Source organism: Mirounga angustirostris, unplaced genomic scaffold (genome assembly GCF_029215605.1).
Source record: "Mirounga angustirostris isolate CCGP_5_RB_7025 unplaced genomic scaffold, mMirAng1.0.hap1 SCAF_5, whole genome shotgun sequence".
Classification (NCBI taxonomy): Eukaryota; Metazoa; Chordata; class Mammalia; order Carnivora; family Phocidae; genus Mirounga; species Mirounga angustirostris.
The window spans coordinates 150,959,409-150,983,137 of NW_026991713.1; the positions used below are offsets into that span (position 1 = coordinate 150,959,409).

The 23,729-nt window shown below is 38.4% G+C and overlaps 1 protein-coding gene across 5 annotated transcripts in view; it reads left to right on the forward strand.

Moving 5' to 3' along the window:
* Positions 1-23,729, forward strand: part of MRTFB (myocardin related transcription factor B) — a 193,569-nt gene that overhangs the window by 61,338 nt on the left and 108,502 nt on the right. For all 5 annotated transcript variants that reach the window (XM_064592569.1, XM_064592572.1, XM_045875001.3 and 2 more), the window contains exon 3: positions 9,644-9,859. In XM_064592569.1, the coding sequence (XP_064448639.1) occupies positions 9,706-9,859 (154 nt within the window). In that variant the 5' untranslated portion in view covers positions 9,644-9,705. The remainder of the gene's footprint in view (positions 1-9,643; positions 9,860-23,729) is intronic.

Here is a 23,729-nt window from a genome sequence, read left to right on the forward strand (position 1 = left end):
AAAGGTGCTCAAGGTGGTAGCATAGGAAGACCCTAAACTCCCCTCTTCCCAGAGACACAACAGGTTTACGGCTACATATGGAATAATTTTCCTCAGAAAAGGACCTGAGAACTAGATAAACAGTAGCCTCCACAACAAAAGACACAAGATGAATCAAGAAGGGTGGGAGGAGCAGCCAGACAGGGTTACCCCTAGGAGAGATCCCCAAATACAGAACACTCCTTCAAAGAGTGAAAGGATTGTGCCTCATACCAGGCACCCCAACCCTGGGGGCCAGCACCAGAAAGACAAGTCCCCAAAATGTCTGGTTTTGAATATCAATGGGAATTAAGACCAGGAGAATCCTAGAACTATAGGGAATGGAGATCCTGCTCTTAAAGGGCTTGTATGCAAACACATTCATTCTGAGATCCAGCACAAAAGCAACAGATTGAAAAGCACCTAGACTATAAGTGAGGGAGACCCACTTACTAATTTTAAAGCAGCTGCTGGAGAGGCAGGAACCTGCAGGGACTTTATTTGGGGACAGAAATACTGGTGGATGCCATTTTTTCTATCTCATCCTAATTTGCTGGTGACTGAGCTGACTGGTGCTATTTTTGGTGCCCTCTCTAGTCTGCTAGCACCAGCGAGTGTGCTCTTCCCTACCCCATGTCATAACTGGGCTAGGCAAGTGCCCCACGCCCCACCCATCCTGCTCAGCATCCCAGCAGCAGCAGGATTGGGTGAATGCCCTGAACCCCCACCCACCCCACACAAAGACCAAAGCCACAACTAGGAAAGGCAGGCAGCTTAAACCCCTCCCTCCCTGTGCAGTGGCTGAACTGCAACCAGGCCGGATGAGTGCCCTGAGCTCCACCCTTCACACACAGCACCCACATCCCTAAAACAATGACAGGCACTCACAACCCATAAAAGGGACACACACAGAGTGTCTGGTTCTGGTAGCCAGGGGAGATTGTGCTTCTGGGCCACATGGCAGAGCTCCTGCACAAGACCACACTTTCAAGACTCAGGGAGGTATTTATTTTGCCTAATACATACAGACAGAGAGACAGGCAAAATGAGAAGGCAGAGGAATATGTTTCAAGCCAAAGAACAAGGCAAATCCCTAGAAAGAGACCTTAATAAAACAGAGATAAGCAACCTACCTGATAAAAAGTTCAGAGTAATGGTCAAAAAGATGCTCACAGATCTCAGAAGAGTGAATGAACACAGAGAGAACTTCAACAGAGAGATAGAAAATATAAGAAACTACCAAACGGAAGTTATAACAGAAGTGAAACATTCTCTAGAGTGGTTCAACAGCAGAATGGATAAAACAGAAGTATGACTGTGTGAGCTGGAAGACAAAGAAATGGAAAACACCCAGACAGAGCAGCACAATGAAGAAAAGAACTGTAAAAAGTGAGAATACCTTAAATGATCTCTGGGACAACTTCATGCATACTAACATTCACATTAAAAGGGTCCTAGAAGGAAAAGAGAGAGAAAAGACTAAAAAAATTATTTGAAGTGGGGCACCTTGGTGACTTAGTCAAGCATCCAACTCTTGATTTCTGCTCAGGTCACGATCTCTGGGTACTGGGATTGAGCCCACCCCCACCCCCACCCCCGGTCAGGCTCCACACTCAGCAGGGTGTCTGCTTAAGGATTCTCTCTCCCTCTTCCCCTGCCCTCTCCCTCTCTCAAATAAATAAATCTCTCAAAAGAAAAGTTAAGGATAGAATCTTTTTTTTTTTTTTAAAGATTTTATTTATTTGACAGAGAGAGACAGCAAGAGAGGGAACACAAACAGGGGCAGAGGGAGAGGGAGAAGCAGGCTCCCTGATGTGGGACTCGATCCCAGGACCCTGGGATCATGACCTGAGCTGAAGGCAGATGATTAACGACTGAGCCACCCAGGCGCCCAAGGATAGACTCTTAAAAGCAGCAAGAGAAGAGCAACATGTTACATACAAGGGAGACCCCCATAAGGCTATCAGCAGGTTTTTCACCAGAAACTTTACAGGCCATAAGGGAGTGACATGACATATTTGAAGTGCTAAAAAAAAAAAAAACCAAAAAACTGCCAACCAAGAATTCTCTACCCAGCAAGGTTATCATTCATAATTGAAGGAGAGATTAAGAGTATTCCAGAAAAGCAGAACCTAAAGGGATTCATCACTACTAAACTAACCTTATAAGAAATGTTAAAGGGACTTCTCTAAACTCTGAAGGAAAGGCATTAATTAATAAGAAAATATATGAAAGTGGGGCACCTGGGTGGCACAGCCAGTTAAGTGTTCGACTCTTGGTTTCAGCTCAGATAGTGATCTCAGGGTCATGGGATCAAGACCTGCATCATGCTCCACACTCAGTGCAGAACCTGTTTAAGATCCCCCCCCCCAAAGTACATAAATCTTTTAAAAGAGAAAGAAAAGAAAATATATGAAAGTAAAAATTCCACTAGAAAAGGTAAATAAATAATAAAAATAGTAGACCAGCCACTTACAAAGCCAGTGTGAAAGTTAAAAGACAACAGTAGTTTAATTAAAAGTACAATAATTAGTTAAGGGATATGTAAAATAAAAAGATACAAAATGTGATATCAAATATGTAAAACATGGAGCGGGGAGTAAAAATATAAAGATTTGGAATGCATTAAAAATTAAGTTACTGTCAAAATTAACAAGTCAGGAAACAATCGATGTTGACTAGGATGCAGAGAAAGGGGAACCCTCTTATATTGTTGGTTGGCAACTACTCTGGAAAACAGTATGGAGTTTCCTCAAAAAGTTAAAAATAGAGCTACCCTATGACCCAGCAATTGCACTACTAGATGTTTATCCAAAAGATAAAAACATAGTGATCCGAAGGGGCACATGTACCCCAATGTTTATAGCAGCAATGCCCATAATAACCAAACTATGGAAAGAGACCAGATGTCCATCAATAGATGAATGGATAAAGAAGATGTGTGTGTGTGTGTGTGTAATGGAATATCATTCAGCCATCAAAAAGAATGAAATGTGCCATTTTCAATGACGTGGATGGAACTAGAGGGTATTATGCTAAGCAAAATCAGTCAGAGAAAGACAAATACCATATGATTTCACTCATATGTGGAATTTTTTTTTTTAAGATTTTATTTATTTTGACAGAGAGAGAGAGTGTACAAGCAGGCAGAGCAGCAGAGGGAGAGGGAGAAGCAGGCTTCCCGCTGAGCAGGGATCCTGATGTGGGGCTCGATCCCAGGACCCCGGGATCATGACCTGAGCTGAAGGCAGACGCTTAACGACTGAGCCACCCAGGCACCCTCATATGTGGAATTTAAGAAACAAAACCGATGAGCATAGGGAAAAGGAAGGAAAAATAAGATGAAAATAGAGAGGGAGGCAAAGTATAAGAGATGCTGAACTTTAGGAAACAAACTAGGGTTGCTGGAGGGGAGGTGGAGGGGGAAAGGGGTAATTGAGTGATGGGCTTTAAGGAGGGCATTTGATGTAATGAGCACTGCGTGTTATGTGCACTAAATTCTACTCCTGAAACTAATAATACAGTATACGTTAACTAAATTGAATTTAAATAAAGAATTAAAAAATATTAAGTTACCATCAGCCCAGAAGAGACTGTATACACATAAGATGTTGTGTGTGAACCTCAGGGTAACCACAAAGAAGAAACTTAAATATACAAAAGAAAAAGAGAAAGGAATCTAAGCATAATGCTAAAGAAAATAATCAAACCACAGGGAAGAGAGAAGAACAAAGGAACAGAGAGGAACTACAAAAACAGCCAGAAAACAATGAACAAAATGGCAATAAAGTACATACTTATTAATAATTGTATGTAATACAATTTTATGTAATAATTTTTTAAAAGATTTATTTATTTTTAGAGAGGCAGAGAAGGAGTGTACCTGAGGAGGGGGAGGGGCCGAGAGAGAGGGAGAGAGAGAATCTCAAGTCGACTCCCCCCTGAGTGCAGAGCCCGACATGGGGCTCGACCTCAGGACCCTGAGATCGTGACCTGAGGGAAATCAAGATTCAGACACTTAACCAACTGAGCCACCCGGGTGCCCCATGATTGCTTTAAATGTAAATAGTCTAAATGCACCAATCAAAAGACAGGGTAGCTGAATGGATAGAAAAGAACAAGAATTTTCTATATACTGCCTATAGGAGACTCACTTCAAATGTAAAGACACACACAGACTGAAAGTGAAGGGATGGAAAAAGATACCTACCATGCAAATGGAAATGAAAAGAAAGCTGGGGTAGCTATACTTATATCAGACAAAATAGAATTTAAAACAAAGACTGTTAACAGGAGACAAAGAAGGGTATTACATAATGATAAAGGAGTAAATTCAACAAGAGGATATAACATATGTAAAAACGTATGTACCCAACATAGGAGAACCTAAATATATAAAGCAGATATTAACAGAAATAAAAGGAGAAATAGTAATACAATAATAGTAGAGGACTTTCTTTTTTTCTTTTTAACTTTTTAATTCCAGTTAACATACAGTGTTATATTAGTTTCAGGTGTACAGTGTAGTGATTTAACAATTCCATACATCACCTGGTGCTCATCACAAGTACACTCCTTAATCAGTAGTAGGGGACTTTAATACCCCACTTATATCAATGGATAGATCATCTAGACAGAAAATAAGGAAAGAGTGACCTAAAATGACACATTAGACCAGATGGACTTAATAGATACATACAGAACATTCTATCCAAAACCAAAATACACATTCTTTTCAAGTGCACATGGAGCATTCTCCAGGGTAGATCACATGTTAGGCTACACAACAAGTCTCAGTAAATTTAAGAAGATTGAAATCCTATCAAGCATCTTTTCCAACCACAACAGCATGAAACTAGAAGTCAGTTACATGAAGTCAATTACATGAAGAAAACTGAAAAAAAAAAAAAAAAAAAAAACCACAAACACATGGAGACTAAACAACATGCTATTGTTAAATAATTGGCCAAAAAAGAAATCAAAGAGGAAATCAAAAAAATACCTAGAGACAAATGAAACTGGATCCACAGCATTCCAAAATCTCTGTGACACAGCAAAACCAGTTCTAAGAGGGAATTTTATAGTGATACAGGCCTACCTCAAGAAACAAGAAAAATATCAATCTACTTTACGTTTAAAGAAACTAGAAAAAGAAGAACAAACAAAGCTCCAAGTTAGTAGAAGGAAGGAAATAATACAGATCAGAGTCAGGGGGGGATGAAACACACGTGCACACACACACACAAAGTAGCATAGATTAAGGAAACTAAGAGCTGGTTCTTTGAAAAGATAAACAAAATCAACAAACCTTTAGCCAAACTCATCAAGAAAAAAAGAAGATGGCCCAAATAAGTAAAATCAGAAATGAAAAAGAAGAAATTACAGCAGATATCACAGAAATAATAATACATAAATACTGTGAACAATTATATGCCAACAAATAACCTAGAAGAAATGGATAAATTCCTGGAAACATGCAGTCTTCCAAAATTGAATCATGAAGATAGAGAAAATCTGAATAGACCACTTACTAACAATGAAACTTGAATCAGTGATCAAAAACTACCAACAAAAGTCCAAGTTGCAGATGACTTCACAGGTGAATTCTACCAAACATTTAAATTATCCCAGAAATTATTCCCAAAAAATGAAGAGGAAGAAACACTTCCAAACTTATTTTATAAGGCCAGCTTTACCCTGATACCAAAACCAGACCGAGATACCACAAAAACCCAGAAAATTACAGGCCAACATCCCCGATGAACACAGATGCAAAAATCCTCAGCAAAATATTAGCAAACTGAATTCTTTGATCAAAACATTAAAAGGGATCATACACCATGACCAAGTGGAGTTCATTCCAGGGATACAAAGATGGTTTAACATCTGCAAAGCAATCAACATGATACAGCACATTAATAAAATAAAGGATAAAATTATATAATCATCTCAATAGGTACAGAAAAAGCATTTGACAAAATCCAATATCCATTTGTGATAAAAACTCTCAACAAAGTGGATATAGAGAGATGGTACCTCAACATAATAAAGGCCACTTATGACAAACACACAGCTAACATCATACTCAATGGGTGAAAAGATGAAAATTTTTTCTCTAAGATCAGAAACAAGACAAGGATGTCCACTCTTGCCACTTTTGTTCAACATAGTATTTGAAGTCCTAGCCACAGCTATCAGACAAGAAAAAGAAATAAAAGCATCCAAATTGATAAGGAAGAAGTAAAACTGTTTCTATTTGCTGGTGATATGGTACCATGTAGAAAACCTTAAAGAGTCCACCAAAAACCTATCAGAACTAATAAATGAATGCAGGAAAGTTGCAGGATACAAAAGTAATATACAGAAATTTGTTGCATTTCTACACCCTAATAATGAACTATCAGAGAAATTAAGAAGATAATCCCATTTACAGTTGCATCAAAAACAATAGCCTAGAATAAATTTGACCAAGAAAGTGAAAGACCTATACTCTGAAAACTGTAAAACACTGATGAAAGAAATTGAAGATAACATAAATAAATGGAAAGATATGCTGTGCTTTGGTGTTGGAAGAACTAAAATTGTGAAAATATCCATACTACCCAAAGCAGTCTACAAATCCACCAATTCACTGCAATCCATATCAAAGGTCCAATGGCATTTTTCACAGAAGTGAAACAAGCAATCCTAAAATCTGTACAGAACCACAAAAGACCCAAAACAGCCAAAGCAATCTTGGGAAAGAGAACAAAGCTGGAGGTATCATACTCTGGAATTTCAAACTGTACTGAAAAGCAATAGTAATCAAAACAGTATGGTACTGGCACAAAAACAGACATTAGTGGAACAGAATAGAGAGACCAGAAATAAACCCACAGCTGTATGGTCAATTAACCTATACAAAGGAGACAAGAACATACAGTGGGGAGAAGACAGTCTTTTCAATAAATGGTATTGGGAAAATTGGACAGCTGTGTGTGAAAGAATGAAACTGGACTGCTTTCTTATACCATACACAAAAATAAACACAAAATGGATTAAAGGCATAAATGTAAGACCTGAAACCATAAAACTCCTAGAAGAAAACAGAGGTAGTAAGCTCTTTGACATCAGTCTTAGTGATATTTTTTTGGATATGTCTCCTTAGGCAAGGGCATTAAAAACAAAAATAAACAAATGGGACCACATCAAACTAAAAAGCTTTTGCAGAGTGAAGGAGAGCATCAACAAAATGAAAAGGCAGCCAGTGCTCGCTTCGGCAGCACATATACTAAAAAATGAAAAGGCAGCCTGCTGAATGGGAGAAGATCATTGTAAGCCATATATCTGATAAGGGGTTGATACCCAAAATATATAAAGGACTCATACAACTCAATAACAACAACAACAGAACAACCCCATTAAAAAATGGACAGAGGACCTGAATAGACAGTTCCAAAGACGCCATACAGATGGCCAACAAGCACATGAAAAGATGCTGAACATCACTAATCACCAGGGAGATGCAAATCAGAAGCACAATGAGATATCACCTAGTCAGAATGGCTATCATCAAAAACAAGAAATAACAAGTGTTGGATGTGAGGATGTGGAGAAAGGGGATCCCTTGTATACTGTTGGTGAGGAATGGAAATTAGGGCAGCCACTATGGAAAACAATATGGAGGTTCCTCAGAAAATTAAAAATAGAGTTACCATATGATCCAGGAATTCCACTTCTGGGTATTTATCTGAAGAAAATGAAAAAACTAATTCAAAAAGACGTATGTACTACCTTTATGCTTATTGCAGTATTATAGTAGCCAAGACATAGAAGTAACCCAAATGTCCATCAATAGATAATAAATGGATAAAGAAGGTTGTGTGTGTGTGTGTGTGTATGTATGTATGTAATATTACTCAGCCACAAAAAAGAATGAAATCTTGCCTTCTGTGACAACATGGTAGGACCTCAAGGATATCATGCTAAGTGAAATAAGTCAGACAGAGAAAGGCAAACACTGTATGATTTCACTTGTATGTGGAATCTAAAAAACAAAATGAAAAACAGAAACAGACCTCATAGATATAGAAAACAAACCGGTGGTTGTGGAGGGGAGGGGGGCTGGCAAAATAGGTGAAGGGAATTAAGAGGTGAAGACTTTCAGTTGTAAAATAAATAAGTCTCAGAGATGTAATATGCAGCATAGGGGCTGTAGTCAATTTTGTAATGACTTTGTATGGTGACAGATGGTAACTAGACCTATTGTGGTGATCATTTTGTAATATATAAAAATATCAAATTACTGTCTTGTTCATCTGAAACTGATGTATCTCAAGTATAAGTCAATAAATTAAGTAATACATAAATAAATAAAACCACATTGAGTTACCATTTCACACCCATTGAAATAATTAAAATGAAAAAGATTGACCATAAGTGTTGGTGAGGATATGAAACAACTGGAATTCTCATTCACTGCTAGTAAGAGTGCAGAATGGCATAACCACTTTGGAAAATACTTTGTTAGTTTCTTTAAAATTTAAATACTCACTTGCCGGACCATCCACTCATTTTACTCCTAGGTATTTACGCAAGAGAAGTGAAAGCAGATATCCATATAAATACTTGGACAAGAATGTTCATAGCATTTTTATTTGTAATAGAAACTGGAAATAACTCAGATGTCCATCATTAGGTGAGTGGGTCAATGAACTGTGATAGGGAATGCAACTAAGCAGGCAACAGTTTTGTGAAATGTTTCATCCCTGCATAGTATGGACCACCATCCTTTCAGCTTTCAGCTTTTAATAAGCTTTCTTGCTGACCACTGCTCAGGCCCTAAGCCAATGTCATGCATGGAGGATTTCGTTGTGTCTTTGGTATTTCTGTTGCCGACTTCTGTTTTAGTCAGAATGGGCCAGGTTATGCTGTAATAGTAAATAACCCCAAATCTCAGTAGCTAAAGGTTTTTTTCTGTGGCATGAACTGTATGTCTGTTGTGCTGTAGCGGAGAGTTCTCTTCCCATGCTGAGGGAGGAGTCCTTATCTGAAACATTGCTGGGTGCTGTGAATGTTGACTTCATGTAAAATTGTTTGATTCATAGGAGTTTAACTATTTACTAAACAGAGAGGCGGGGGGCGAGGTAGAGGGAAAAGCGGACTCCCCACTGAGCAGGGAGCCCGATGTGGGGCTTGATCCCAGGACCCTGAGACCATGACCTGAGCCGAAGGCAGGCGCTTAACTGACTGAGCCACCCAGGTGCCCCTGATTTGTAGGAGTTTAGATAGATTTTCAAGCTAGACTGCCTTTTTTCCCCATGATCATTAGTTGACTTTTGTCTTATTTTAGGATGCATTAAAATCTTTAATGACACCAATAACTATAACTTGCTTTAATCCACAGTACAAAACATTATATAAAATACCTTTCAACTTGTATTTACCTGGTAAGTGCTGTTTTAGATGGGAAGTCTATTATTCCTGTGTGTTGGACAAGGAACTCATGATCCAGAGATGGTAAATGAATTGGCAGTTGCTACACAGCAGTGAAGCTGGACTAGAACCCAGGATTTCCATTTTAATATTTTTGTGTAAATTGGAGAAAAGTAAATGTACCATCTACTTACACATTTCTACTTGACAGTCTCTTCGGCAGGCCACCTTTAAGAGAGGTCTCGGACGCCCGTCGCCAGTGGCTGGAGCACAATGGATCCCCCAGGGGCACTAGACGCTGAGGATGAGCTGGGGCCGTTAGCCCATCTTGCCCCAAGTCCTCAAAGTGAAGCTGTTGCCCACGAATTCCAGGAGCTGTCCTTGCAGCCCAGCCAGCACCTGCCCCCTCTGAATGAGAGGAAGAACGGTGAGCTTTTCAGCATGTGCAGTGGGGACTGGATTTAAAGACTCCCCTCTTCGTGATCCCAGTTGATTCCTGTTTGGTAGTTTTGTTATTGTTTGGTTTTTGTTGTTTTGTTTTGTTTTGTTTTGTTTTGTTTGTTTGTTTTTGTAATTTACATTGGGCAGCCTGTCACGGAGGGGAGAGCCTTATGGGGTACTGACTGGTTTTGAGTAACAGGCAGACTTTCACTTTGCATTCACTTTTTTCATTATTTCCCCAGTATCTGGTAGCAGTATTCTCCTTGGAAACAAGCTCTAGATTGCTAGAATGGCATTGGAGGGTAGCTTCTTGCACTGGTGCCAGGCAAGACGGACTATGGATTGGGCTAGACTTTCCTCCCACTTCCCTGTCTCCAGTATGTTGCACTTTAATTTCAGAATTGACAAAATTTAAGCTGTTTTAATGACCACTAAGAAAGCAAGAGTTTCTTATTTGAATATTTTTCTATAAATGGGTATAGGATATGATCATAATGTCAGTCTTTGCCTTTCGTTGTGTACAAAATGAATATTTTCTATTCATTTGGTATCTGTTCAGGAAATTTTCATTGATCACAGAGGCTTCCCAGAGTCTCCGGAAAACACAATACTGTCCATTTTTAATGTAAACGAATAAGGATAGATGATATACACTTAATTGTAATACTTAAAACATAAAAACTAACAAACATAAAATGTTAAAAATTTACAAACACATCAAGCATATATATTCAAAGGGCCATATTAAGAATTTCAACTGAATTTATTGTGCCTTCTACAGTTCTGATGAGTTTTACATTTATAAATATACTTTTTAAAATTTTTAGTTTTAAAAGCCAGAAGAAATAAAAACCGTTCCCTTCTAGAATGTACCTTGTTACTTGTTTTTCTGGGTTCTGTTTCCCAGTCCCTTTCATTATTGGCCCTATCTTATGCAGGAAAATGATATGCTGTGATTCTTCGATCTTTAATACAGGTGTTTGGATGGAGTGTACTTGTTCTCCCTTCAAATAGGGTCTGCGGTACTTGTTCTTGAGCATAACCCTTGTCGAGTGTGAGTGGTGTAAAGCAACATTTTGGCTCAGGTACTGTCAGACCTTTCAGGAAGCTGCGCTTGACCAATGGCTTTAGAACCCTCCGTCAGGGGGCACCTGGGTGGCTCAGTCGTTAAGCGGCTGCCTTCGGCTCAGGTCATGATCTCAGGGTCCTGGGATCGAGCCCCACATCGGGCTCCCTGCTCCACGGGAAGCCTGCTTCTCCCTCTCCCACTCCCCCAGCTTGTGTTCCCTCTCTAGCTGTCTCTCTCTGTCAAATAAATAAATAAAATCTTAGGGAAAAAAAAAAAAAAGAACCTTCCGTCAGTTGGGGGCCTTCCTTTCTAAGACAGTGGCTGAGAGAGCATAACCATATTTACTAACCCATGACTAAATGTCATCAAATTCACACAGTACCTTTGGACCTGTGTAATGTTCAGATTATTATCCTCAAAAAAAATAGGAGTTGCACCAGTATAAAATTGCAATATTATACAATTATTCAAGACAATGGTCATATGTAGCAGAAGAGGGAAATGTGTTGGGAAAGTTTTTACTTTGTGGTGATTTACTTGATAAAGCACACCACATTCTCTTGCAAGAATGTTGTCTTGAGTATGTATGCCTGAATATAAGGTTAGCCCGAATATTAGGTAGTCTCCCTATATAAACTTTTAGGAAGATGGAGTAAAAGGTAAGAATTTTAATTGAGTAATTTAGTTACATGTACATAATTAAAATCACATTTCATGGAGCAGTGCAATAATATAGAAGGATTGCTTTATTCACACTCATATTTCGTAGAACCATCTTGCTCAGATTCTATCTATGAATCTTTGTGGGAAGTGCTTTTTTTTTTTTTTTTTTTATCATTAGCAGAACCTCTTGGCATCATCCATCTAGCACTAAAATCCAGGGTGTATCTTCATTTCTGTCTCTATTGTCTTGAGTTACAGTGGTTTTTGAGTTGACACATGATCTGACACTGGATATTTTATGTCTAGACTACAAGTACCATTGACAAAACAGTGGGGTTGGGTGCGCGCGTGTGTGTTTGTGTGTCTTTTATAGTTGTATGTTCACAGTCTATATAACATAATCACTTGTGTGATTTGTGATTGGTCATAACATTTTATGGGGCTGTAGTTCCTATTTTAGAATATAATTATCTGTTTTGTTTTGTTTGAGTAGGTAACACATTCACTGCCCTAAAATGTACAGGGTACAAATGGGTCACAGTGAGAAGTAGGTCACCTCCCAGTCTTTCCCCTTAGCTACCTAGTTACTTCCTCAGAATTAACTACTGTTACTTGTATCCTTTCTGACAGAATAGCATTTGACTACTTTTTTAAAAGCAGTTTTTCAAAGTCTTGTAACAACACTCAGTACTTTCAATTTTAAGGTTATAACCTAGGAGTAATTAATGTGTTGGATTTTTCTTCTTCCCTTTTTATGATTCTACTTAGATATTTTTATAAACATCCTAAAACTAGTTTGAATAAAATAAATTTTTAAGCAAATATGTTTTCCTCAGGTACTTTTTTGTTCACTATTAAATACATGAAAAAGCATCTTATAATCTGAGATGCTGTGTAAAGACTCAAATAGCAGACAGTCTCCTCTTTTCTAATAAGTGACTTCAGGAAGTTAAAAGCCTTACCTTATATTCAGGCATATATTCTAATTTCAGGCTTATGATATGTTAGCCTGATTTGCATATATATTCCAAGGCATACATGGAATCCTTGTACAGCTATCAGAAATCTACCTTTTTGATAGTTATATGAGTAGAGTGGAATCACGTCAAGCAGTAGGGCAATAAAGGAACCATAACTGTCTTACCTTACTGACTTTTTCATGTTTATTCTTCAATTTTTAAATATTCTTAATGCTATGTTTAGGTCATATCATACATAAGGTGTAGATCTTGGCCTCAAAATTAATTAATACAAAGTACTATTTAGATTATTATTTAGGTATTTCCTTGGTGATTGTGTTTGTTAGTCCTAAAAACTGAAATACCTTCATTTTCCCTAACTTGTTTGAATTCCCTCCTTTTCCAGTTGGGGAAAATGAAGATATTTCAGTTTGGATTAGTGTGTAGGAGGATCATGTCTCCAAATAGTCTATAAATAAACCTAACGAGGACAAAGAAGTTGACATCTAAGCAATGACGCCAGGGTCTTCCCTTATTTTTGACCAATATTTATGTTGATAATGTAGCAGAATAGCAGAATATTCCTACTATTGCAGTAAACGTGAAAGATGTTTACTAAAGATAAGCGAGGGTTTATCTTGACCCCTGAACGTGGCCAGAATAATTCCATAACTTTGTACCTCTAAAGTAAGGCAACCAATTAGACCATTAATTCTTCCCAACAAGGGAGTCCTTAGTAGAGGAAGTGTGGATATACAGTGATGGGCCTTCACTAAAACAATGCATACACAGGAAAATTGAGCTTTGTTTTGATGTTTTACACAATATTAACATTCCTTCAAATGGTAAACACAGACAGTAAAAGGGAAATCAGTCCAAGGAACGGTTATTTTTTTTATTGCCAAATTAGGAAAAGCTCAGGTGTTGTAAGTTGAATGTAGCTTTATAAAGTCAAGGAAAGACAAAGCAGATGGAAATAACATGCCTGATAGAGCCCCAGCTCTTTGCCTTGTGCCCCCACTTACAGGAGACAACGGGTAGGAAGCTTCTAGTTGTATGTACTGAGGTCATTTGCAAGACTGATAAGTATGCTGGTTGGTGAATTTAAGCTTTTAAGTCATTGCCACCATTATCATGCAGTAAAGCAGATAAGTCCACATAGATTCCCCCTTTTTTTAAACAGTTTGGTATTTTAAAACTTCTCGTACAGCTCTGAAGATGAGGCTCAGTCATGTTACTGTGACCGCAGATGGACCACAGGCCAGCTGTCAGTAGTCTACAGTAGGTGGAAAAATGGTATCTGCCGCTTTTCCCTTCCTAGAGTAACAGGCTTCTGAAACCGTATTTACTTGGAAATAGCGTGTTTTTAGGCCTCAGAAAAGAGGAGACTTTTTTGTTATTATTTTAAACTTTGGTAGTTCTGCTTACTGCAGTGGTTGGGTTTTTGAGTTAATGGCCCCATTTTGAATTTTTATTCCTAAGGTTTTCCATCCATTAAATTGATCACAGTGAACAGTTATAGACCTTCTCTCGTTCTGTTCTACAATGATCATACTAGAGAGAAAATAATTAATTCAAAAGTTTGTTGCACACAAGGGAACACAAGGTAGTTCTTTGCATTGGATCCAATACAGATATTAATACATTTGCAGTCAGATGAACTTTGCCTGGCCCTGGAAAGCCAAAGAAAATTGCTTGCCTGCTACCATAGAAAATAAATGGTGTTTGTTCACAGCTGGTCTTTTCTTCATGTTTTACTTTGAAAACATTTCCCCACTCCTCGTTAACCCGTTAGGCTTACTGTCACTCCAGGTGTTTGGAAATGCACAAAGGTGATGAGTGTTTGTCTGGAACAGAACCCTGTTTCTTAGAGTGCACACGAGATGGTGTGGCCTACTGGAGATTGGTGAGGAGAAGAGAGAATATTTCTGTTTTTTTCTGGAGCAGACAACCAGACATTCTCAGAGTGTTATAAATGGGAAGGAAATGAACAGATGCTAAATAATCAAGACATGGAATTATAGGATTCTTGCTTTCCCTTCCTATAACTGAAAGAAATAGAAATGAATAATTTTCTGTAAAATTCTCTTGTCCTTGGCTTTACTCTTAACATATTTAGGATCTTGAATATTTAAAATTCTCAATGATGTTAATAAACAGTCTGGTACATTTAGATAATTTCTTTTTCTGCTTTCAGGAGTTACTTCAGAGTACTTAGACTGAGAAGAGAAATATATATACAATTTCCTTAATTACTCTTCCTTCGTTTCTAATATGTTTTTAAAAATTAGGCTTTACACATTAATACTAAACACAGTTAGGAAGTCTAAAAGCCAACTGTGAACCTCTGACAACTGCAAATGAAATTCTTGATTAATTATGGCAGCTTTCCTATTCTTTTTGTTTGTGACAATCTCTTGAACCTTTCAAAATGAAAATGAAGTCCTAAAAAAAAAAAAAAAGAAAGAAAATGAAGTCCTATAAGTAGCTTAAAGGTGAGGTACTCTCTTTCGCAATGATCTTTACCAAGTCTCCTATTAAATAGCATGTTTTGTTTCACAGTGCAAATAAGCATCTATAATAACCCTGTCCACCTTCTTTTTTGTACTCTGGGTTTCTTGTTTAGACAGTTGTGCTGTTACTGAGGATTTAGTCTGCTTCAATGCATTGCTGAACACACCCAAGCAGCATGTGGGTGGAGGCAGGGAGGGGGCTGGGCTTTAATTTACACTCTCCCATGTGTCAGAACACTACCATAGGCCTACTTTGGTTATTGCTGAGGGGCTAGATGGAGCCTGCAGTTTCAGAAGTGCATCAGCAAGACTGCAGGCCCAGTTTAGCACACCTGAAGCCCCATTTTGAGTGATTTATCCAGTATTTATCCAGTTTTTAAATTGTGTCCTCTTGCAGAAATTCTCTTGGAATGTCAACAAGATTAACATATTTATTAAAAGGAAGATTTAGAACATAATAATAATTACCAGTTTAATCTAGCATGAGACCACATTATCTTAAAATTATAAAAATGTTTGCCTAAATTTTTACAAGGGTTTTCTAAAGTTACTGGAGTCATAGAAGTACATTATTTCTTATATTTATTATTTGAGATAATTTTCATAAAACTAGAGTCCACCATATGACTTAGATTAGGCACTGGACCAGCAAATAAAATGAAACTAATTTATTAAGAAACAGTCTTTCCTGTCCCTCAGAAAGTAATTTTAAAAGATGACATATATAATATAAATGTTTAGTTAATAAATATCACTCAACTACAACACCCTAGCTACTTAGACCTTTTAAGGCTACTTGTAATTAAATAGTTGGCTTATAATTAGACCCTGTGGTTGGCCGAGAGACTTTGTTAAAATTTAAGCTGGGGTGCTTTCTTGCCTGTGTGCTCCACCTAACCCAACCACAAGGACCTCTTTTAGCGGAAGGAAGAGGAAGGATAGATGCTGGATACCTGCTCTCTACCATGACTCTGAAGGAGCCTGATAAATATAGGGAGTATACTGGGAAAAAGTGATCCGTGACTTTTCATCCTTTGTTATTTTATGTTAAGATATCAGTAATAAGGCACTATTGCGACAGAAAGCAACAAGACAAATACGTTGAAATAACAAATGTTTGGAATTCTCTCTTTGGTTTGTAGTTAATAATCGCCCTAATTAGCAAATATCATACCCAGTGTTTTTCTAACTCCTTTAAATTAATCCATACTGTTGGCTACCCTCACCTGCTGCCCTCACTATTATTAACAGGAAGTGTAGTCTTTTGGGAGTCAGGACTCCAGTCTCCTCTGCTGACTCGGTCTGTGAGCACGGGTAAGTCTTGGAAGCTCTCTGTGTCACGGTATGCCCATTGTAATATCCGTATGGTAGCTTTCAGCCCATGTGTCTCTCTCTGGCTGCCCTTCCTCATTGCATCATGTGCTCTTATATCTCATTATCACTTCTGCCTTGTGCTGTTCGTCAGGCAGCAGAACCAGAAAGAATGGAAGATAACTTCCATCTCAGTTAACAGATGGAATTTTCCATAGATACAAATTAATAATGTCGCTGTTGATTACGTCCCTCGCAGATGTATCATTAAACATACATACCAGCTGTCCCAATTAGTCAGACTTCCCCCCATATTTAAAGAGAAAGAGAAATTGACTCAATTGTGTCATCCTAAAAAAAAACTGTATCTAATTTAGGATCTGCAGGATCTCCCTATTCGTGGTATTTAAGGGTTGGCAGGTATGTGTTAACGTTTTTGTAATAGCATCAGACTATCAATTAAAAGACAGTAGTCTAGCTTTTTTAAAAGCCCAAGTTATTCATGTTCTTTTCTGGTCATTTATGTTGTTGTTTTTCATGAAGGAAATGCTAATAGTTGGGTGTCTGCTTCATAAAACCTAAGTTTTTGATAGATGATCTCTATGTTTAATGAAGATACAACAAGAAAAGCAAAAATCTGATTTACAACTTGCCTTTGGTTGTTGTCGGCTAGTGAAAAAACTAACACATACTAGAATTTGTCAGTACTCTCTGCAGGTTTGAGATTCCTAGCTGCAAGATAGGAGACCCTATTTGACAGAAGCCACGATCCTGACATAGTAGTGAAGAAGCCTGTTGACTGGGCTGCCTGAGCAAAGTGCCAGCAAGTAGTATGGAAGGGGAAAGCTTCCATATCCAAATACCCAGTTCTCCAAAATGTTTTTAAAAATCCATATTTCAAGAGTGGAAATAGGGATTATTTTACTATTAGAAAACATTTACTGAGTGATCATTGTGTCTCCTACCCTAGGATAATTCTTAGATTTTAAGCCTCTCTAGTGCAATGTTGGCAGTTCAAAATGTAGTGTATTCACTTAAAATCATTGGACGCATATATGGATCCTTGAAAGTAATTCCTTCAGCTATATACAGAAAATGAATTTAGAGATGATTCTTGCAGATAACTGAGAGGAAGAGAACCTGATTTTAAAGGAAGAGGGCTATAAAAAAAGAAAAGAAAAAAGAGAAAAAGAGGTCTGTGGGGTCAAGCACAGAGCCTGCTCTGTTGGGCTAGCTGTATGGTGTCAGGCCACACAAAGCCTGTGTCTTTAATCCGTAAGTAGGAATCATGTTAGAGGTACCTCATAAGTTACCAAGAGGCTTACAATAATAGAGTTCTTATACCAACTAGCATGTGCATGGTGCATGCACTCACTTCCAGGTACCCAGCACTGCCCACTTGATGTAAAAATACCGTGAAAGAGGCAGTGTGCACAATGGTTAAAAGCACCAACTCCGGAGCCACCCTGTCTGAGTCCAGGTCCTGGCTGCATCATTCCTGGCTGTGTGAACTGAGACAAATGACTTCTCTTCCCTTTGTCTCACTTTTCTCATCTGCAAAATGGGGATCATACTAGCACCTGCTTCAGAGAGTTGCTCTGAGGATGAAATGAGTTCATGTAAGTCAAGCATGTAGAACATTGTGGACAAAATAATTAGCACTTTGTAACTGTTATGGTCATGTATGTTTTGAGAACGCCGTACGGTTGACCCTTGAACAAACATGGGTTGGAACTGCATGAGTCCACGTTTTTGACAAATACAATACAGTCCTGTAAATGTTTTTTCTCTCCTGTATGATTTTCTTAATAACGTTTTTTTCTCTAGCTTTATTGTCAGAGTACAGCATATAATACATATAATATACCAAGTATCTGTAAACTGACTGTTTACGTCATCTCTTAAGGTTTCCAGTCAACAGTAGGCTCTTAAGTTTTGGGGAAGTCAAAAGTTATTCATGAATTTTTGACCCCCATGCTGTCTTTCAGTTTATACTAAGTGAATATGGTTTGTCAGGATTCCACTACCATGTTTTATAACTTAGTGTTTCTTTCAATAGGCCCAGTCATTTTTGCCCCCGTTTTCCACAAGTATTTCTTTTTAAAGATGTCAAAATGACATGCAGTTTCTAAATGTCTCTCCACGTACCTTCATAACATTTGAAGAACAGCTTATCTGATGAGAGCTAAGGGGGCCAATGTAGTAGGCACTGATTTCCCATGAAGTTTGTCTCTCTCGTTGGTACTGCCAGTTCCCACAATCCTAGCATTCCCTGGGCATCAGTCAGTGTCTACAAGGAATGATTTTCAAATATTAAAGCATGTGAAAAGACAAACAGGCCAAAACTCAGAGCTCCCTAGGGACTATGACCTCCAAAACAGACTCTGTTCTGACATTTTCACAGGCTGCTTGAAGGAATTCCAGCAGGGCCATTCCATTTGGTAAACTCCTAAACAAACCCTCTGTCATCAAGGACTGATTTATAGATTTTTCTCCTTCTTATGTACTTGTTCTGAAGAGATTAGGATAGTAGATAAGGCTGCTTAGACGCTTTTAAGGCATTTGATGTATATGATAAGATTTATACAGAGGACTTCTGGTATTTTGAAGTAATAAAACAGTTATTTGCTATGTTTAAAGAGATTTCTTGCTCTGAGTTGACTTTTAAATTCTTTCTCTTTTTCGTTTTGATTCCAGGAAATCTATGTCATAATCACATCTCACAATTAAAATGTTTTCATTCTGAACCCAATTATTTAACAAAGAAATTGATTAAATTTGGGGATAACCTTTTCAAAAATAAATATATATGTACACAATGACTTGTTTCCCAATGACCTTTGGCATGTGTGAAAACAAACAGTTCTAGTGTTGTAGAATATTATTCTATAAAATCTTGGTGTGATGGCAGTTGTTTAGATAATATTTTAAGGTCACTTAAGTTGGGGGGGCATATCTATAAGTTGTTTTTCAGTTAATCTGAATTCTCTTAAAATACTCCATTGTGTATTATCAAATATTTCTTTACAAAAATAATACAGTGCAAAAAATAAATGAGAAGGGCAGAACCCAAGAGATTTAGAGCCTGAACAACCTAAGGAAATGGGTAATTAGGATTTACTTGGTTTATAGTTGGCCTTAAATGCTACCAGCCTCGTGGTCGTCCCAGTCTGGGGTCTATGAGTGGTATGTATGAAATTCCAGGGCTGAACAGCATTCTGCATTTGAAGGGTCAGGTTTGGTGGTGATGGGGGGGGGGGCATTGTGTGGTTTCTTTCCTTCTTTGCATGTTTCTTTTCAATGAGTTAATCCTTTGGGTGAAAGTACGGAGCTTTAAGTATTAAACAAAAGAATCCTACACAATCAAAACTTTCCTATGATTTGATATCTGATTCTGGCGTTGGATTATAATGTTTTGAACAGATTTTAAAATGGGACACAGGAAGTAAATTGGTATATGATTTCACCCAAGCCTCTTAATGTCAGTAGGACAAAAAACTCATTTTATCATATTCTAGTAACCCATCAGAAACTCAGGATATTTTAGAGGTCTCCTTGGTAAAAATAAAATGGAAACAAAAGTGAAATAATAAGGTGCTTAGTAATTGGTCACAAGTAGTTATTGAATGTACTAAAGAATTACGTACTTCTTGATTGATGTGTAAATATATATGATAAAAAAGATCTATGTGCTCTTATTACTGTTTTTCTCAGGCCAAGAATAACAAAGTGATATTTAACTAGACATACTCTTAATATGAGAAAGTATTACTTTTCTAATGTATTTTTCTAACATAGATGTTTCTGTCTTTCACTATCAGTTTCAGTTAGATAGTCTCTTCGTCTTTCAAAAAAATGGAATTTGATTAAATAACTTGCTGATAAAACTAGTGAAATCTCTGGCTGCATAATTGTGTGCTTGTTTATTTGTGCATAGAATTAGAGTAGCTGCTTGATTGCTTGCTGAACTCTTTTAGGACCCTCAACAGAAACAAAATGTTTACACCTTCAAAAATTTGAAGATTTTATTTGGCCACCCAAGTATAATTTGGAGGATTTTCCAGATCAAAGAATTTAAACTTACACCAAGCAGATCAAGTTAGGATTGGAAAAATTGAAATTTAAAGAAATCCAAGAACTTAGTCCTAAACTGTGAATTTCAGAATCTAATAGTTTTAGACAGTGCTTTGGTTTTTGTTCTCTTACACTGTGTAATAATGTACTCTATGTAACATGTACTTTCTCATAAAAATGTATACATTTCTTAAATGACCATGGACGTTTCATATATCCTTGAGGGTGGAATGGTATATAAATGTCAGTCAGGGCCAGTTGGTTTATAAGGTTGTTCAAGTCATATATTCTTACTGATTTTCTTTTTTCTTGTTCTGTCAGTTGCTCTGAGAGGTATGTTGAAAACCCCAACTAATATTATGGATTTGTTTATTTCTCCTTTCAGTATTTTTTTTTCCTTCATGTATTTGGAGGGTCTGTTATGTGTTCTCGATGAATTGATCCCTTTACGTTATGAAATCCCTCCATCCTTAGTAATGATCCTTTTCCCAAAGTCTACTTTGGTACTAATATAGCCCCTCTAAGTTTCTTATGCAATGTGTGATTTATCTTTTCCCAGCTTTTACCTTTAACCTATCTGACCTTTATATTTAAAGTACCTTTCTTGTAGACAGCATAGAACATGATCTTTCTTTTTTTAATCTAGTCCGACAGTCTCTGTCTTTCAACCACAATGTTTAGATAGTTTCCATTTAAGGTAATTATTGATTTGTTTGGCATATTAGTTATCTGTAGCTGTGTATACTTCATACCTTAGCAGCTTAACAAAGACACATTTATCATCTCACCATTTCTTTGGGTCAGGAATTCAGGCACAGCTTAGCTGGGTACCTCTGCCTCACAGTCCCTCATGAGCCTGCAGTCAGGTGTCAGCCGAGGCTGGGGTTTCATCTGAAGGTCCAACTGGGGAAGGATCTGCTTATAACCTTCATTATGTTGTTGTTGACAAGATTCAATTACTTGAGGGCTGTTGGTCCAAGGGCCTCATTTCCTTGCTGGCTGCTGGCTGGAGGCCACCCCTGTTCTTGCCATGTGGGCCTCTCCAACATGGCATCTTACTTTGTCAAAGCCGGTAAGAGAGAAGTCTGCCAACAAGACAAAAGTGATTTGGGGGGGGGGGCAACACTTCCTCAACGTTGCCCTTTTATATTGTTTAGAAGCAAATTACTCAAGGGGAGAGGATTATACAAGACCATAAATACCAGAAGGCAGAGATCATTAGAGGCCACCTACCATAGTTGAGTTTAGATCTATCATTTTGCTGTATGTTGTATTTGTCCAGTCTGTTCCTTATTCCTCTTTTCTTGCCTTTTTTTTTTTTTTTGGTTAATTCTTTTTTTAGTATTTTATTTTTGCAACATCCTATTAGCCAAACTTTTTTCAAATTTTCACTAATCTTTTCTAATGAAGGTCTAATATGCTGCTAAATCTATCCAATAAAATGTTTATCTTAGATAGTTTATTTTTATCTCTGTAAGTTCCATTTTGTTCTTTATTTACATTGTCCATTTCTCTCATCACTATATGTTTTCCTTTAAATACTTGTACACAGTTATGGCTGTTAATTGTTCAATTTTTTTCTGTCATTTTGGGGTCTGTTTTCATTGACAAATTTTTCTCCTAATAAAAAGACATTTTCCTTCCTCTTGGCAAGTAGTCTACTAATTTTTTATTGGATGTAACATTGTGAGTTACATTGCCAAGGGCTGGATTTTGTTTTGGTTGTCTTCCTTTAAAGTGTTGGGGCTTCGCTTTGGTTAGAGTGTTGGACTTCTAGATCACTCTCAAGGCCTTTTACAAGCTTTGTTAGGAAAGATATAAGGTAGCAATCACACCAGGGGTGGTGCCTTAACTATTAGGCCTTGACCGCCTTTGGAGTCTCTGCCGAATGCCCCCCTAAATGCCCCGGGGAGATCTTTTTGCTCAGGCTGGTTAGAGCTCAAACATCTCCCAACCTTCTGTGCACTTTGGAAGTTGTTTAGCTTCCAATGCCCTGGTCATTTCATGCCCAGCATTGTGAAACTTCACTGCGTGCACATAGAGCTCAGGACTCAGCAGACCTCCAGGGCACCCCTGTGCAGCTTTCCAGAGCTCTTTTCAGCACAGGCCCCCATCCTGTTCAGAAATCTGCCCTGCAACTCCCAGCTGTCGTCACTTTCCCTAAGCTCTCATCTCTGGCTTCCCAATTCCGCAAGCCTGACGAGCTTTGTTTGCAGGCTTGGACTCCCAGTCTGGAAATTGCCTTCAGCAGCTGAGAGGCTCACCTCAGTTGTTCGCTTTTCCCTAGGAGTCGGGGTACCGCACTCCTGTGTCTCAGTGCAGGGAAGCCACTGTTTCATGCATCCGTCCAGTTGTCTCGTTTCCTGTGGTGAGAGGTTAAGTGCAGTTCTTGTTGTTCCATCATAGCTGCAAACCAGAGTCTGGGGGCGCCTGGGTGGCGCAGTTGGTTAAGCGTCTGCCTTCGGCTCAGGTCATGATCCCAGAGTTCTGGGATCGAGCCCCGCATCGGGCTCCCTGCTCGGCTGGGAGTCTGCTTCTCCCTCTGCCTCTCCACCCTGCTCATGTTCTGTCTCCCTCTCTCAAATAAATAAATAAAATCTTAAAAAAAAAAAAAAAAAAACCCGAGGTCTGGAATTGGGGATTTAACACATGGCCCGTGCTTTTCCACGGAGACGTGTTTCCTCTCCGAGCACCCTGTACCTCTGCCTTCTGACTGGACTGTGGAGGTTCCACTTTGTGTCTGGACCCGCCCGTTCCCCCCCGCCACCCAAACGCTCAGACCGTGCTGGGCGCAGCAGGCTGCTCCCGACTTGTGGGTTAAAGGCCAAGGCTGATACTTATGGGGGCACTTGCGTCAGCCAGCTTTCCAGCTTGTGCCATTGGCCCAGGACGGTGAGTAGGATTATCATGGACGGTCACACGTGAGGGCCTCTGGGATCGCTCGCAGCTGTGGCACAGGTACTCAGTTGTTCAAAAGTCATCATGCTTCGCGGGGGGACCTCAAGGAGGAGGAAAGGATTCATGCGCTGGCAGAAGCCATTCTTCATTAATAAAGAAATGGTTATATATTATTTTCTCTTCACAGAAATGTTGAAATCAAGAAGACTTCTCTTTGCCTCAGTATTTGAATTTGATTCAATTTGGCAAAAGAGCCAGCCTTTAGGAGATTTAGAAAATACAAAGATTACATTTTTCTTCTCACATGTATACTAATGGGACTTTTCTTGTCAAGAATATCTTGGTTCTATTAAGTGAAAAAGCATAAAA